Source organism: Phycodurus eques, chromosome 19 (genome assembly GCF_024500275.1).
Source record: "Phycodurus eques isolate BA_2022a chromosome 19, UOR_Pequ_1.1, whole genome shotgun sequence".
Taxonomy (NCBI): Eukaryota; Metazoa; Chordata; class Actinopteri; order Syngnathiformes; family Syngnathidae; genus Phycodurus; species Phycodurus eques.
The window spans coordinates 10,754,260-10,771,922 of NC_084543.1; the positions used below are offsets into that span (position 1 = coordinate 10,754,260).

Consider the following 17,663-nt stretch of genomic DNA (forward strand, 5'->3'; position numbering starts at 1 on the left):
GAAACAGCATATTTGGGTTCAGAAAAACCATTGTGCTGAGTGGAAAAAAAACCTCTCTCGTAATATAATAGTCTGAAGTTATTTCCTAGCGTTAAATGTGCAAAATGTAAAATAAATGCAATGGTTTGTTTACTATATTGCAATAATTTATGCAGTTTAATAGCAAGCAGCTTGATAAGCAATCCAGAGGTGGTGAATCGCACTGAATGATACTCTGAGTTGCATTATAACCAAGTTCTGTGTCGCACAGCAGGAACATTGCACTTTTGTGAGGAATTTACATGCAATGAAACTACAATGCACCACAGCTCTGGCCACAGTTGAGTACCTCACACCTGGGGTCGGGTGACATTACTGTGAAGTAGTTGTTAGCACCTCTATCCTACCGCCAGGGGGCGCTGGTAAGCAAGGAGTGAACGCTTCACCGAGGAGAACACGTTGAGCACTCAAACCTCCATGAAAATCATTCTGCAAGAATCCATAAGTGATTATTCACTCTCCACCACATCACTAATACGTTGCTTGTATTTTTGTTTTTGTTTTGGGCATACTTTTACTAAATGGTCTTGAATAACAACATTAAGTCAATTATATGACTGGTTGTCACCTTCACTAGTCGGTTCAATAATAGCGTGAGTGTAATAACAACATACATAACAAAAGATCTCATTTACAATGTGTTACACTGTTTTTAACCATTTTACCATTTACCAGTTACCATTGTCAAAAACATAAACAAGTTACCTTTTCTGCTCACGATCCACCAAACTGTGCAGGAACTCCAGTTGTGGATCAGTGTTCTGGTGCTTTCCTAAAACACCCCGCTTTTCATTTTGACCGGGGCGGGGGGGAAATCCCTCCAGAAATGAAGGCCGAATGAGTGGGGCCCCACATTGCAGGATGAGGCGATTCCAGGCGACCAATTGGGAAGCCCCTGGTGTGGGGCCCCCTCCAGAGCGCCATAGTGGGGCCGAAGAGGGGTATGAATGACAAGAGTTTACTACAGGTCAGCTTCATTAGCTTGGCTCATCAAAAACAAACAAACATAAACTTGGGAGTATGTCACACTGCTAAAAGTTTTATTTAGTTCATGCAGAAGTCAAACAACACAGACAGAAAATCACACACACATCAGCATCTGTCCACTCAAGTGCCCAGTGATCACAAAGAAACAAAGTTCCTCTGAGGGAGCTGGACTGTTCCGTGTGCTGAGATCCAGTTACACATGGACAATAAAGAGGACACACTGGCATTAACGGACTAAACAAGAGGCATACAGGACATCGACAATATACCAGGTGTGTCAGAAAACCTCCAGGACTGGCGTCGCAAAAGATGCATTTCAAACCCAAACCAAGTTTTCCACTTTGAAGTAATCACCCTGGAGCCTATCGCACGTTCCCAGTCTTCTCTGCCACACATGCATGTAATCCTGGAAGGATTCTTCCGGGATCCTCCACAGCTCCATTGTCACGGCCATCGGGATGTTGTCCACATCTAAGAAATAGGTCCCCTCGATGAACCCTAAAAACGCTTATTGGCTAATTTTCAGGGTCCGGCTAGGGGGGTCCACTGTACATTTTTTGTGGCACATGTCCTGGAACATTTCTGACACTACTATGTGTCTATTCAGTCGACATAGATGTAAAATTTTGGAAGGAGAGAGGATGCGCCAGTAAATCTAAAAATAAAGAGGAATCCTTCTTGACTGGATGACAGGTGACGCTTTGTGTGTTTACATTCGACCCACAGGAACACAAACAGAACCAATAACACACACTACATCAGCCAGCATCAATGTATAAAACATATCTAGACTCCATAAAAAGCCACAAAAATAAACCAATTGTCCCTACATAGAGCTTTTCCCCATATATTCCTTTAATGCAATAAAACCATTTAAAATACTCATGTGAAGGGGAGCGGGGAGGACAATTACCAATAAGTTATTTTTACACTCCCAAACTCTATAATTACTTACATCCGAGTGCTCCTCCCTCAGCTGATTTACATAAAGTACAAGTTCAAATGCCACGCCGCTGTCAAAGTGCACGCTTTTGCGCTCAGCTCCTGGAACAAGTTTACTCCAGTCAAGAAAGTAAAAGGTCTCATTTGTAGCGCCTGAGCTCATTTCTGGGGAACAAATAGTGGCGCTGCAAAGGTCAGAATCTTTTCTCAAGATGTCAGCCTACAGGAAGCGCACACTAATAATGTGCAAACAGCATGAAAGGGATGAGAATGATATAACCGTGTGTTGAAGGCGTTCTTTCTGTATCCAAGGGAAATAACACATTTGGTCCTTTGAACTAAAGAAGAAGAAAAACAGCCCACAAATTATTTTCTCAGCATTAAGGTGATCACGCAAACAAGACCTAAGCCAAAGAAACTTCAACACATACGTAGTCAATAAGGGCAGTTTGAAAACTACAACACAAAAAAGGCAGATTGGACCCCAAATAAAACACATTACTGTGTACAACTATGCCAAACTAAACTCACTTGTTTTAAGCGCATTACATCATGAGGTTCCCTTTGCTTGTGCAGCGCATCCCTAATCATACAGCAGCCAGGAAATGCGAGCTCATCAGCCCTCCCTTTCCCCCTACAATTCTACTGTATATTACATTTCTCTCAAACATACTTCACTTGGAATATACACGAAAAGGAACATTAGTCATTTACACATTTACACTTGAACTTATGCCTACTTGCAGCGGGACTGAACGGAAAAATAATATTGCCGTATGGATGCTCAGGACAGCAAAACCAAACCGGAGGGTTTAGTAACAAAACATAACTGACTAATCGTGTGTAATGATGCATGCTGGGAGGTTTTTTTGGGGGGGGCAACCCATTTAAGTCTACATGCAAGCATGAAGACGCACACACCCCGCTGTCATTTCATGCCATTCATCCCTTTTTTTAACATATGAAAATAGAACCTTCAGTTAAGTTCTTCCCGCGTAGACGTACAGATTCCCTTTCAATGAAGTTATACCACTGCAGTGGATCTAAATAGTGTTACTTGATGTGTTTTGGTCTACATGGCAAACAAAGCGTCCTCCGGTCTGTCCGGCTTCTTGCGGCTTGGGGTTCCCTGCGCAGCGCCGGGCTCAGCACTTGGAGGAGATGGCAGGCTGGGGACCATTTCTGCGGCTTTGGCTCGTTCCTCCAGGAACTTGTCAAACTCTGCGATCATACAAGCAAGCAAAAAAAAATAATAAGACAGTCGTTCTCAAACTTTTAGTCCCACCTCAAAAAAGACTTACTCTCCAAGTACCACCATTAAAATACAGCAGTGTAGTAGGCCTTCAAAATGTTATTGATTTAAAAAACAAAACAAAAAAAAACACTGAGGTTTAATTCTTAAAAAGCATAATTAGTATTATCGTAAGCCATTGTAACATGCCCAGTTTGAACATTAACAATGCATTTAAATTCTGTATAGGAAAATGAAAAACTGCACTTAAATAGTTTTTCACTTAAAATGTATTGCACATAAAAGTTAGCAAAAAAAATCTGATCTAAATAAAAGTCTAAAAACGGGTATTAAATATTAAATATGAAGGATTGGCCTTAAAAAATAAATACAACTGAACTGCACCTAGGCAGAGATTCTTTCACGCACCACTAGGGGAAACCCAATTACAGAAACATCTATGGTATTTTCTGTTAGCCCTTCTATGGCGTTTCACATTGTCAGCATTAAGCTAACGGACTTTTGTTAGACAAAATTGGGGTTGGTTAAACATTAAGGTGTTTAAATGTATTTTAATTTGTGGCGTTTTATGAGTCAGTTTTACAGTTAACGTCCACTAGGAGTGAAAACAACAGCTTGAAGCAAGCACACTTGGGATCTTTGTTTGAGAACTATGCGAGAGTGAGAACAGGCAATAAGGAATACTTTAAAAAGTATGTTTTACTTAAAATGTTCAAATGAGTTGAAAGTGCGTGTTTTAAAAAGTTTTTACATGGTCTCTCTCTCGCTATATATAAAAAACTGGTTTTCACCTGTTGCAGGCGGGTATTCTCTGCAATAAACCGAAGTTCACTGTACTGTACTTACCTTCACTTGTCACACCCTCCTCACCTTCGTCTCCTTTCTGTAGATGGAAGACAAGGTTTTACAAGTGATAACACTGGAAACACACTCCCGTTCATAATGGAAGCACCCCCAGAGGCAACATGCAAGCATTCTTTATGAATTAACATCTCACCAATTAGGTCTTATTATGATATCATACTGAGAAAGACCCTCTTGCCAGTCGATTAGCAATCAACCAAAAGTAGTGTTAGTTAAAAACGACACCAATGTGCATTAAGAGAATTAAATAACCACAAACACACAGTTGGCAATATTCAAGGCATGACAGGATTGCAGATTTGTGTAAAATGAGCATGAGCAGAAACTGTGTAAAAGCAGATGCATATGGTTTGGAATTATGTTTGTAATAATAGAGCATTAGTATATGGTCCACATTCAAGGGAAATAAAATTGAAATTACAAGAAACGGCATGATGTTAGGAGGATGAAGTAATATTACAAAACAGCAGTAATGTAAAAAAAAAAAAATAATCATATGCAAATAAAGCAATATTAATATAAGAATGTATTGTCCCAAGAATGAAGTACACTTTTTTAATGTGCAATATTACAAGAATAAATTTTTAATGTTATAATTGTTGTATTTGTTTGAGAAAACAATCCTATCGAGTATAAAATTGTGCAAAAAGTTACAAAAATAAAGTCATCTTTTTCATTGGAAAAAGGTCTGGAGAGGAAGCCCCAATAAGACAAAAACATGTCATGAGAATAAAGCAATAATTTTTAAGAAATATGTAAAAAGGTATTAGAATGAATAAGCAATATGATGCAAAAATGTAAAAAAATGTTAAGTTAATTTTTTCAGTAAAACTATGGAGAATAAAATTGTGGTAAGGTTAAATTTTTTTAAGAAAAAAGTTATTGTGGGAATAAAGACCCAATAATAGAAAAATTGTCATGTCAGAAGAAAAGGTCATCTTTTTTTAAGTCATCAGAATAAAAAACTCAATAATAGAGGAAAATTAAATTTCAGAAGAATAAAGTCATTGTTTTTCAAGAATGTGTAAGTCTTGGGGGGGGACAATACAACTGAGCAAAATGACTGATATGATTAAAATAGTTTTTGTTCAAGATTTATGATATTACAAAAAAATGGGGCATAATTTGAACGAGTCAATATCAAAATCGTTGCATTCCTGAGAGCTGATAGTTGCAGTCACAGTTTACTTGATGCTCATTTGTACAATATGCTGCCATGTTAATGACCACTGGTTCCCAAAAAAGTGTTAGCAAAGTAATCTAGGATGTTAAAATGAAACGATCAGAGGAAAAATTGAAGTGCGAGTGGATTATATTACTAAAAATAAGAGGACAAAGGATAAAACAGAATGGAAAAAAGGAAAGAAATAACACAAAATGAAAACAAAAATCATGATAGGCTCACCACATCAGTACTTAGCCATTCCTCTATGTCATCCATGACAGAGGACTGGCCTCCGACACACTAGAGGGCGAGATCATAATGACCGTGGGTGGCCATTGGGGCAGCAAAGCCACAAAAGAAAACAAAATCAAGCCCCAAAACACAAAAGTGAATATGATTTAATTGGTATGCACTTAATGCAACTTAAAAAAAAAATTAAAATAGGGATGAAAAAAGTTGGGGTAGTGGCTTATCACAAAACCATAGTGACTACAATTCAAGCAAGCGCTTTTAATACCTTGGCATATTTAAGAATTCAAACAAAGTTTTTCATTCCATATCTGCTTATTGTATGAGGAAAAACAGGTTAACAGCAGCAATTATAACTGTCATTTCAATTTGTGTTTAGTGGCTACACAACTGGAGAACATCCTAAGACCTAGTTTAAGGCCATCTTGTTCATAGGGCTGGGTGATTTGGCCTTAAAATAAAATTCGATTTCTCTCTCTCTCTCTCTCTCTCTCTCTCTCTCACACACAAAAATCAGATTTTCGATTTTTCATTTGCTTATAGGAAAGGCAAATGAAAATGGCATTATTCAAAACAAGTTTTGCGTTTTGTCCCCCCCCTTCTGAGATCAGCTTTATTTCTCCTGATAAGATTTGAAACAGCTTCTCCACCCCCAAGCATTTACTAATAGAAATGTATATATTTTTATTTAGAGATAATGTGAAAACAAGGAAAAAAACAGTCTTAAAATATGATCATTTAACAACATAAAATGAGCCGTCAAACTGCATGTCGCAACTGAGCCATATGGCTTGTCAAAGAGAGGTGAGGCAAGGTGACTGCAGCAAAATATTTTACCCATGGAAGCACATAAAAAAATAAAATAAAAAATAGCACCACGTTTGGCAATGCTCAGCATGATTGACTTCATGATTGCCGTCTGCCAGGCTCTTTTCTTGTTACAGAAAACAAAGTGAGAAAATGATTCTGCTCATGTCCGTTTTTTAGCGGGAATTGAAGTTGCGTGTCACTTTTTTGAAAAATAATTGCTAAAGGGGTCCGAACAGTTGCCAACTTTGCAACACTGCCTGTCCTTTTGTAAACTAGCTCCCCTCTGTAGGTAGGTAGGTGGGTGGTTAAATAAAGAAAGAATAAATAAATAACATCAATTAATCACCCAGCCCTACTTGTTTAGTGATGACACCATTTAAAATAACAAGCAATTATTTACATGATTTTTTATTATTCTGTTAAAAATTGGCATCTGCCAGTTTTTGCTACAGGTTGCAGACTCACACACAACCCTGACAGTGTTTTTCACTGAGACTCACCGCTGCTGCATGCGGCTGTTGGACATCCAGAGTGGGAGGAAGAGCAGCAGCTGCAGCAGCATGGCTGTCCTCTGCTTGAGTCCTGAGAAAGGAAGGAGATATGATGCAATAAAGGTGTGTTTTTGTGTCATTTAAAGCAGCTGTCCCGACCTTTGTTTGTTCCACAGTTTCCTGAATACAGCTCTCTTTTTCGTGGAAGTTATAGGCGCTTTTTCTTCAGCCTCATCATTTGGCCTTTTCCCGAAGAGGCTCTCGAAAGACATTTTTACTATCATGTGGGTTTACTTTATTATTACCATATCACATGATTGAAACAAGTAGTTTAACGTGAACAGAATCACAGGTGGATGCAACTGATTTTCAAAATAAACCTTTCAGACTCTCAAAATAACGTTTACAGTCTTTCTGTGCAGCCTGGTATCAAATGATCCATGGACAGCTGGTTGGAGACCCTCATTTAAAGACACGTGCCATGTAAAGTTTGAGAGAATAGTTCCTCGGCTAATTCATTGTTTGTTGTGATGGCCTTACATCGCTTTAGGTTCAGGGAGGGATCCAGTCCTAGTTTGGGCAAACACGTCAAATTCGTCCTGGGAAGGTGGAGGCTTGCAGCTGGATAAAGAGCTTAGGGTGCTGCTCACACTGTCGGCGCCAACATCTGCACAAAACATAAACACACCGTACAGCTTACTACTACACACAATCAACTTGCACAGCCCACATTTAAAGATAATTCATACATACCCTATGCAAGTTTTGTTTTTCAAAAGAGTCAACTCATTCCAAATACTATATATTAGACTAGATATTTTACATTTTAAATCCAAGCCTTGTATGTCTGGGAGGAGCTAAATTTAACCTGGGTTGTTAGTTACAGTCTTCACGACATGTCCATGTAAACGCACAATCAAAAAAACTGCAAACCACTTACATTTAAGGGTAATGTCGATTGTTGAATATTAATTCAAACTTATTTTTGGATCATAGTTAGCAGTATGGTAAACCCTTGTTTATCAGGTATTTTATTTGTCCACTCGGGTTGCCATCCACATGCACAACATGAGTACGTGCCTATTTAGCATGCCCTGCTTGTGTGACATGAACAACAGTCCATGTGACATCGTTTGAACAGGCGATTTCCTGACGTACCCATTTAAACTACATCCTCACACTTACAGTCCGGCACTATAGTCAGAAAAATGCATTATGGATACCTAGAACTCTCTGTGGTGATGTTTTAAACTACAGTACTGTAGTTGTAGAAAATCAATGTAAAACATTGCTCTTTACTTGCATTTCTTGCTGTTGATATTGTTATGAGTGTGTGCATTAGCTATTTGTCGGGCTAAGGTTAGTATTAGTGAATTTATTTCATAAAACTCTGACTGTGGCTTGTGTTTTAAACAGTCACTTTTTAGACATTTGGTGATTTACCAAATGTATGAGTTGCATATAATCAGTAAGGTTTCTTTTTCTGCTAAGAACAAGAGCCCAGTCGATCTTCCGTGAGTCATTGCTGCCACATTTAACTCAATTAGCCTATAAAGCTGACTGTATCAAAGATGTGGAGGCGAGTAACTGCACTACACTGACCTTGCACTGACGCAATGAATCTGCAATAAATGAAGCACAATATAGTGAGGGATTACTGTACATGCTATTATAAACATTTTTAAAACTATAAGTATATGCAATTATGAACATTTTTATGGGGGGCTATCAATTACTCATGGGGTATCAATTACTCATGTTTCCTTGCGACTGGCGGGGATAGGAACAGAGCCCTGTCGAGGGGGTTTAGTGTCGTAGACGTACCTAGTCCAGCCAGGCGAGAGGCCAAGGTGGCTGGAGAGGATGCTCTCCCAGTGGTGGCAGTGATGCTCGGAGGTAAGCTGGTTGGAGCTGCGTTGGGCATGTTGCTGACCACCGCTGGTGAGGCGGGACCCAGATCTATGAGGTTGTCCGCTGTCGCTTCACTTAAGACCTGGTGGGAAAAGCAGAAACATAATTGTGAACAAATGCATCAACTCTAAAACTGATTGGACTTCTTAATGTGTAGTATGTTTGCACCGTGGGATCGACACTGTCACAACTAATAAACAGGTGATGATGTTATGAAACACAAGAAAAACAATCTAGCTGATAAGCTTCAGGAGAGCATGAAAATGTCTTTAAAAAAACATTTCTTAAGGGGTTGTACACTTTTACTTCAAGCTGATTTTGGTAAGAGGGACTTTACATACATGTACCACAAGGGCTTTTTTCCCCTCTCATAAAAGTGTATAAATATCCCCTTAAGAAGGAGGGGAGGAAAAAAAAAAAAAAAAAAAAGGGAGAAGAACAGGGTAGAGGATTCTTAAGGTCTGTATGAGGATGGGGGCACATTCTTACTTGACATCATGACCGTCAGACAAACAGATTTATTTTTCGTAATATTTTGCCATCTAACACTATCTTTGTTCCGAGTCATTGACTGGTTGAGGCTGCATAGACAAGACAAGACATGCCGTACGGGGTGGAAGCCCCACATATTCAACCAGGTTTCGAAAGTCCACGTGGGGTCAGACTACTACAGGGTACTGATCTTTTAGGGAGGCCGAGATCGGTTTCGTACTTGCCTGTCTCAGCTAGCCACAGAAACAGAGGAACAGAAAAGACCAGAAAAAAAGAGACAGTTACATGCCTAAAAGGTGACAGTGACACTGCAACGTATACAGTGCCTAAATTCAAAGGAAACCCAACAAAGAAGCGGCTAAATGTCTTTTTGAGAATGTCCGTAGATAAAAACTAAATCTATACTGAACACAAATAATGCAGAAATTAACCCTGTGCACTGCAATTGGTGTTATGTCCTTAGACTGGGCTCCACACTAACTTTTGCACTAGTAGCACTGGTGCGACCAACTGGAAAAAGTTGGTCGCACCAGCACATGATATGCTTTGCATAATTTTTGGAGGAGCAACAGCATGACGGCATACCATAGTTTCACATGAAGAAAAGATTGACAGTGACTTGAGATATTTGCAAAATATTTTACTGTGAACAAGAAGTTTGTCAAGCAGTGGCAGACAAAACAGGTCAATTAAATGAAAAAAAAAAAACAAAAAAAAACAAGGCTTTACTTTTATTTGATCATTTGTTTGACTCAGAGGGGCCAGTTTTTATAATGAGGGTTCCTAACCTTCTTCCCTCGAGAAAACCACTTAATTTTGAGCAATACCACGACCAAATGATTGCTATACATTTAAAACGATTGCATAAGTATAGATAGATAGATAGATTTGTTAGCTTCTTAACAAAGTTATTAAAACCTTTGCACGACTCTGTGTTTTAATGAGTAAAATGAAAATGACAGACAAATTAAGCAGGCAAACTTTGCAGTTAGTGTAGCCTCCCAACACACACACACGCCCTCCTAATATTGGAATTCATAACAATAAGATGTTTTTTTCTCTCTCTCTCTCTCTCTCTCTCTCTGGGAGCGTTCAGGAGAATGCATAGGGTAAAAAAGGAGACTTTCAACCATTAAAACATGCACTCGCACAAGTGCAACAAGATGACATTTTTAATCGCACAAGTTAAAAAAAAAAAAAAAAAAAAAAGGTCACATATGCGACCAATTTGGTCTCAGTCTCGAGCATGTTAGGTGTTACGTTTTTATTTATTGTTAACTATAAAGGTGCATATCAATGAATTAGAATACAGTGGAAAATCTTATTTTAGTTGTTCAATTAAAAAAGTGAAACTCATACAGATTCAAAACACAGTATAAGATTTAATGTTTTTATATTATATTGATGATTATAGCTTATAGCTAACAAAAACTCCAACTTCACCATCTCAAGAAATTAGAATATTAAATAAGAAGAAAAATCACTTGGGAATTGGCCTTCTAAATAGTATTTTCCTGTGTGTTTAATGAATCTAGATAATACAAGTTTGTTGAGTTTCCAGTTAATTAGGCATGAAAATCAGTGAACGACAGCACACAGATCAGACATTGTGAAGACGGCTAACAACATTCAGGCGCACCAGATGGAAACTGCTGTGATGTCGAAGAATGGAGACGTCATGCAGCCGTGGGTGTAACAGTAGCTCTGAATAACAGACAGACAATGGACATGTTTCCCCCCGACCTGAAGTACTGACTCACCCCATTGTTGACATTCTGAGCTGTAGACCTTCCAGATCTGAACCGCTCGTATCTGAAGCACAGAAAGGACATTGGCGCATGGACGCTGACGGGTCAGTTCCGTGTGCAGCTGCTGACATTGAATAAGTGTTCTCACCTTTCGTAGCGCAAGAAGATGTTATTGAGGTCATCGTTTACGTGCAGCAGCTCCTCAGTAACTGCCTCGTTGGAGACACAGGATATGAGCTCCACTATCCTCTGCTGCATGGCTCTGCACGTCCTGTTCAGCTCCTGAAATACACACAGTTAAGAGTACATGCTAATAAGGCACATACCCAGAAGCATTTTGAAACACACACAGTACACAAAAACTCAGATAGGAGTTGCTCCTTGCCTGTAGTAACTCATAGTCAGAAGTGTCCTCCTGTGCCGGGACCATTTCAGTCAACATCTCAGACATGACTTTAGTGTTCCCTCGCACAACATCCAACTCGCTGCGCAGTCTGCAAATCTGACACGGAAATGAAAGCAACTGGATTGAGAAATAGTACACGACTGAAACCTCGTCGATCTGCAAATTGTCATTCAATCGTGAACTAATCTACTCGCAAATGTTTCTATTTCTACCATTTGCTGAAAATTGCACCAATTTGCACCTATTCGCGTATTGTTTAGGTCTTTCTGGAACACCCTAACATTAGGGTTGGCCATCGAGAAACGAGAACCAATTGGAACCAGGTTTAACATTCCGGTTCCCCCAAAATCAGTTCCCCCAGTTTCAATCCCTACGGTCCACCAACCCCGAAGAAGAAGTGGCAAAAACCAATGAAGAAGAACACGCACGAAGACGTGCTTGTACCCAAAGGCAGTGGCGAACAAAAGTGTGTCTTAATTAACTATGTTAAAATAAATGACCAGTAACTTCAGTGCAACACCTGGATTAAGATTATTTTGTGCAAAGGAGGCTTTCACAATGTGTAGAAGTCTGACGCGCTCCCTCTCGCTCCGAGCCTCAGCCTACACCGCGCAGAACTTCAGTCAATTGGGTGAGTGAAACAATAAAATACGTCTATGCCAACATTGAGCCAGCTAACAAGTTGAACGGTGGGTTGCACTCTTGCACTGATGGTTTTTAGCGTTTTAGTCTTCAAACCAACGTAAGAGCTGATGACAGACACAAAAAATATATATAAATTACCCTACTGGAAAGAAAGTAGAAACAGTCGCATTACAAGCTTAACATTGAGCTAAAACCTCACCAAAAGTTCAAACTAGCAACTTTACATCACAATGAATTGGGACAAAAAGGAATCGACGCTTTACAGACCATTTAGCTCCATTCATTACAATTTTTTGTTTTACTTTCATTTTTACCGGTGTCGTGTGAAGTTATTTTTCATAACAAAATGCTGAGTTTCGGTGCGAACTCTTCAAAATAAAAGGCTACACACTTAAAACAGGAAGTAAAATTATAACTTTCACATAAATTTGACATGATAAAACAGTCGCAAATAACTATTGTTACAATGCTATATTTAACTTTTAGCTGATAATTAATGCATTTTAAGTCAATTGGGTTAGTTCCACACACATTGCCTTTTATTTCATAGGTTTGATATTGATACTGGTTACAAAGAACCTCGAGTCAAATGCTCATTTTAATTTATGCTGCGGGCGGGTAAGAAAATTTATGTTCACAATTTGGACACCCTTTATTGAAACCATGCAAACATTTTGGACCCAGCCTCCTAAAAGAATCGGAATAGAGAATCGTTTGGAACTGGCATCGAAATGAGGAATCGGGACCGGAATCGCTCAAATTCAAATGATGATGAACCCTACCTAACATGCTTCAAAATGCCCTGATCCTTCTGAAGTGCTTTTACGAAAGAGTAGCTAGTGTTGTCCCCCAGCTGATAACTGGCTGGCTTGACAACGTGTGGGGTTGATTTCGGAGAAAGCAGGGTGGTAAATGTCTCACGATGGTACAGAGAAATGTCTGGATCACTACTGGCAGCATCAACCGGTAAAGGCTCACTGCTCAACATAACATACAGCGAGTGCCGAACGAAAGCTAAAGAGTTGTTTGCAATACACAAATATTTAAGAAAACAAGAGTAAATATGTACTACTGAATCAAAAACAATCAGATGACTAATAGGAAAGTAGTAATTGGAATTTTTATGGCTTGCCAAGCAGTGGCATACATGCCAGCAACCTCGTACTTCTGATGCATTTTTTTTTTTAGATCAAATAATTGTAAGCCATTTTTAAGGGCAAATTTGTAAGATGATCTTGAAATGATCTTAAAGTGTCTTGACATCATTGCTGGGGGTATATTTGAGTTTAAAGCTTTAATATAGGTCATTTTAAACGTGTTTCACAATTTTTTGCTATTTGTGAAGGGGCTTGGTCTTAACCACAATAAATAGGGTTTACGGTACATAACTATTACAATACTAGTACTAGTCTACTAGGATCAATATAAAAATAAATAGACACAAATATTTCAATCTAAACACCAAATGTCACTTCTTAGCCACATTGCATCCACTGAAACTACATGTATGTGTAATTTCTCTACAAGTCAAAGGTTTGGACACAATTTCTCATTCAATAGCACTGGGGAAGTGTGTTCAAAATGCTGAATGGTGCATACTGTACCTGTTCAGGTGTTGGGTTGATGGCCCCAGTGGGTTGAATGTTTGGAACTTGAGGTGTGGTGAAGGCCGTTGGAACAGCATGTGGCGCAGGTTGGGATGGGGTGGTGTACTTATGTAAAGTTGAGTCTCCCTCCGGTGCAGATGCGGTCTTATAGGACAAATCACATGAGAAGACTGTCTAGCTGCACTTGCCAACAATTATCTGGTGGTGTGAGATGCTGCCGCCCCCTCCCTCCTACCCTCTGAGGTGTATGTATAGGCGAGAGGGTCTCCAGGTCTGACAAGGGGAACTCGATGCCTTTTCTCTTTAGCTCCTCATAGATTTGGACAACGCCTGTGAGATCTGGACTGCTCCTGAAAGCATCGGCCCATGCCTGCAGTCACAGAAAAAGCAAGATTTAAGTGCAATTGTGGGTTAAAGTAAGTTTCCATGACTGATTGATGTTAGCAGGATCAAATAAAAACTATTTGGTTGATTCCCATGAAACCTTAGAAAAGGGTATGAGGCATAGGCCAAGAAAAATAAAACATCACATCCTGCTTTAATATCACAGTAAATTAGAAATGCATGATTGTAAAGAACAACAATTTATCTTGTCTGGCAGCTCCGATTGTATGTACCTTAACATGTACCATTTTCAATAGCTCGTCATATCTCAGTTAACTTTGGGCAAGAGGGGCGGTACACCCAACCAGTTGCAGGTCGTATAGGTAATCAATCCCACATTAACATGCAAACGACACCCCGTCAAACTTGGGACCTCTCAACTGTAAGGCAGACTTGCTAACCAGTACTACACCACTGTGCTGCCCCAAGAACATTAAAAACAAAAACACAATCAGGTTCCTATTACTATAATAATGCCTGCTCGAATTTAACTGTGTGGCACGGGACACCCTGGACTGGCCGCCAGTCAATAACAAGGCACATATAGACAAATAACCATTGTGACTCAAATTCAAATCGATGGCCAAGTTAACAGTTTCTAATTAACCTAAATTAACATGCATGTTTTGGGGATGTGGGACGTAACCATGTTACCTGTAAAAGATGCAAACTCTACACAGTTGGAAAAAGAGAGATTGGAGCCCAGATTTGCTGCTTGTGCATCACATGCTCACCACTACTCCATTATTCTGCGGACTAGGATTATTCAATTTATGAACACAATTTAAGAGCTACTGCTAACCTTACAAGGTTAATATAATCTTATAGGGTCCAGACAGAGTGGGAAAAGGGGGCTCATACAGAATAACAAAGTATGGGGTGTAAAAAATAACACCAGAGAATGGTTCTCCAATTACTTGTGTGTGCACCGGCTACACACAGTAATGGAAACAGGAATATTGCAACAGCATTAGCACTTGGTATGCGTAAGAACATCTGTTAACATGCCAACAATAGTTGCACAACCCTAGTGCCCCAAACTTGTTAGCCTATTGGCTTGACAAACACTGCTATGCTCCTCTCCTGGCGCCATGCTATGGCCAACTAGTGGAAATAAGAGCATTGCAAGGTTACCTGAGCTGAGCCTGGTAACATGAGCTGCACTGGGTGAAACCCGAGAGATACTCTCCTTTATCTGACTGCACATTGCCCACTTCTGCACAGCCTCATAAACTTGTCATAAAAAACCTCTGAATATCTCAATTAGCCTCACATTCACTGGCTTGATCATAAATAACCACATTCTCTATTGCAGCACATGAAAAAGGTAACAAAGCTGTATGTCCATCACACGTGTGGAACAGACAAAGACAACACACATCCCCTTTTGTTGTGAGCTTACCTGAATGAGGGCCAATACTTTGTCTTGAACGATGTTTGGAGGGTTGTTTTTAGGAGAGATTATTTTAACAAGAACGCCATCGACAAAGTCCCTGCTAGTGACTAGAGCATGAAACCTGTGGCCACAGTTCTTTACACAAGTCTCCAGCACCTGATGGAAGCAGAGAGGTGAAAAAATGTTGAAACTATTGTCTATTAAATGTACAGCATATGCTTTATCGTCCTCTCGCTGTTGTGACTGTAAAATGGGGAAAAACTACACCTTTTGCACCACACTTTCATTGACAGTCACATGTAAATACAGTGACTGATACGGGCGAATGGTACGACTAATATGATGATCAACCATAGAGCTGGGAATGGAACTTATTGTGACAGAGTGGTAGTGTACACACGCTGTCGTGGTTGTTTAGTACAATATTTGAAAAGTTACACAAAGTGAACATCAATAATATCAAGCCAACATGTGATGTGTGTTTAGTCTTAATGTGAAGAGAATCACCTTCCGGGATCAAGGTAAATAGGTTTGTTTAGTTTTATTTTACAGCGATCAATTTATTTTTAAACAGTACTTGTATGACAAGAATATATATTTAAAAAAAAGCACAATGATGCCTTCAGCAAGACTCCCTCTGCTTCCTTAAACGCTGTCTATGGGAAAGGTAAGAACATGTGAGGAGCCTTATTTTAGTTTCATATAGTTGTGATTTTTTTTTTTTATGCTTATGCGAAGTCTTGAAGCAGATTAACTGTTTTGCTTATTTCATACTGGGGAAAAGTGTTTTGAAACATGAACAAATGGGAGGCCAAGCAGAGACCTAGGAATGGATTGTGCTCAACCTTTAGGAGTCCACTTTAATTGTGTCCTCCTCAGCTTGTACTCACCGTTAAAGCCAGCATGACTTCCCTGTAGTTCCTATTGCCATTCAGCCTTTTTTTCACTGCCCTAATCGCATCCTTTGGCCTGCACACAAAGGTACACCTGACAAATTAACAATGCCAGCATTGAACAATAAACCAAACATATTTTTAAATGGGGAAGGAACTTAAAAATTGAGAGATCCATAAGTCAATCATTTTCACATAGCTGGAGTTTACGCGTATGCATCAGAAATAATTAACTCATGCGTTGTTTGACTACTAGTTCTACATTCGGTATTGATCTCATAAAGAGAGACGAAGAAATGCAGATTTGAGCAGACTATTTATAAAGTGAAATGCAGATCCGTGCGATTTGCTTGACCCATCTAAGACAAATTACAACCCACTAATCAAACAAGCTTTTGACTTCACGCAACAGCTTAACCATATAGGGAGATAAACAGCGCGGCCTGGTTTAAATCATATTTGCAAAGGAAGAGATGGGCTTCAAGTGATAAAAGCAGCGATAATCTTGACAAGAGTATGAGAGGTGATCAATGTCTTGATTTTCTCTGTGTGCTCACCCGTCTTCTGTTTCATTGATAATGTCACATATTTCCATGTTAAGCGTCCAGTCTTCACTTGGTAGGGATCCGTCAGTTGCTCTTTCTGGAAAATAAGTACACAGCAAGAGAGAGAGGGAAGAGGGGGGAAAAAAGAACCGCGAGGGCGCCTGTCAAAAACGAACAGAGTTAATAAGAGGTGATGACTAATGGCTAGCTAACTACTGGCTAGCTACGGTCATTCAATATGCCAATGAATGAGCGAATAACTTTGCAAATGATGTCTACGTCAGACTCAGCAATAAAAACGACAAACTCAAGTGTTTTGTCACAAGTAACACTAACAACGACAACATATGTTAAGTACTTGTTAGCTAGGCGGCTAACGGGGATAGTTTTAAAGAGCCCTGGCGATAGCCTAGTGCTAGCTCGCACGCTAACAATATCGCCGCGGATTCGATACGTTTTCAAAACATAATCTCATATTGTCATTTCTGTGACGACTTCTTACATACCAATGCAATGCCCCACTGGGGTACTGTACGGATTTCCCATAAGGAACTCCATCTTGGCCGTCAACAAACAAGTCAATTAGGAGAAACGCGATGTTGCTCCATCAGGAAACATGCAGCATGCCCCACCCCCAGAGCCATGCCATTGGTCGAGAAACTCTGACCTTTTGTGCGATTGGTCAACCGTGACTTCACTCATCGAGGCTAGACGATTGTAAATAATCCAAAGTCCAAATCCACAGTAAAACTCAAATTGTTTTATGTTTATGATAGTGTCGCTTGTTCTCATTTTTAAAATTGGTTTATTTATTTTTTGAGCAATAACACCTTTTGA

General features: G+C 39.5%; 1 protein-coding gene across 3 annotated transcripts; it reads right to left on the reverse strand.

Annotated features, from left to right (window-relative positions):
• Positions 1–1,058: 1,058 nt before the first annotated feature.
• Positions 1,059–17,438, reverse strand: tom1l2 (target of myb1 like 2 membrane trafficking protein). 3 transcript variants are annotated; one of them, XM_061706364.1, is made up of 15 exons: positions 17,333–17,438; positions 16,839–16,923; positions 16,279–16,357; positions 15,395–15,544; positions 13,844–13,978; positions 13,606–13,752; positions 11,336–11,452; positions 11,099–11,232; positions 10,963–11,014; positions 8,624–8,792; positions 7,340–7,466; positions 6,809–6,890; positions 5,490–5,549; positions 4,067–4,103; positions 1,059–3,189 (listed from the first exon to the last, which is right to left on the reverse strand). In XM_061706364.1, exons 1-15 carry the CDS (start codon positions 17,382–17,384, stop codon positions 3,041–3,043), a joined length of 1,575 nt encoding a protein of 524 aa, XP_061562348.1. In that variant the 5' UTR covers positions 17,385–17,438; the 3' UTR covers positions 1,059–3,040. The 3 variants fall into 3 exon arrangements, with proteins under 3 accessions (XP_061562348.1, XP_061562350.1, XP_061562349.1); XM_061706366.1 differs by having other exon boundaries at positions 16,839–16,987; positions 17,333–17,424; XM_061706365.1 differs by lacking the exon at positions 5,490–5,549.
• Positions 17,439–17,663: the final 225 nt, after the last annotated feature.

Excerpts from the sequence above, each read along its gene's own strand:
- tom1l2 (XM_061706364.1), bottom strand. The coding sequence starts at position 17,384 with ATGGAGTTCCTTATGGGAAATCCGTACAGTACCCCAGTGGGGCATTGC. Across the intron at positions 11,233-11,335 it reads CTGACTATGAGTTACTACAG|GAGCTGAACAGGACGTGCAG; the intron begins GCAAGGAGCAAC and ends TGTGTATTTCAG. Across the intron at positions 3,190-4,066 it reads GGAGGGTGTGACAAGTGAAG|AGTTTGACAAGTTCCTGGAG; the intron begins GTAAGTACAGTA and ends GTATGATCGCAG.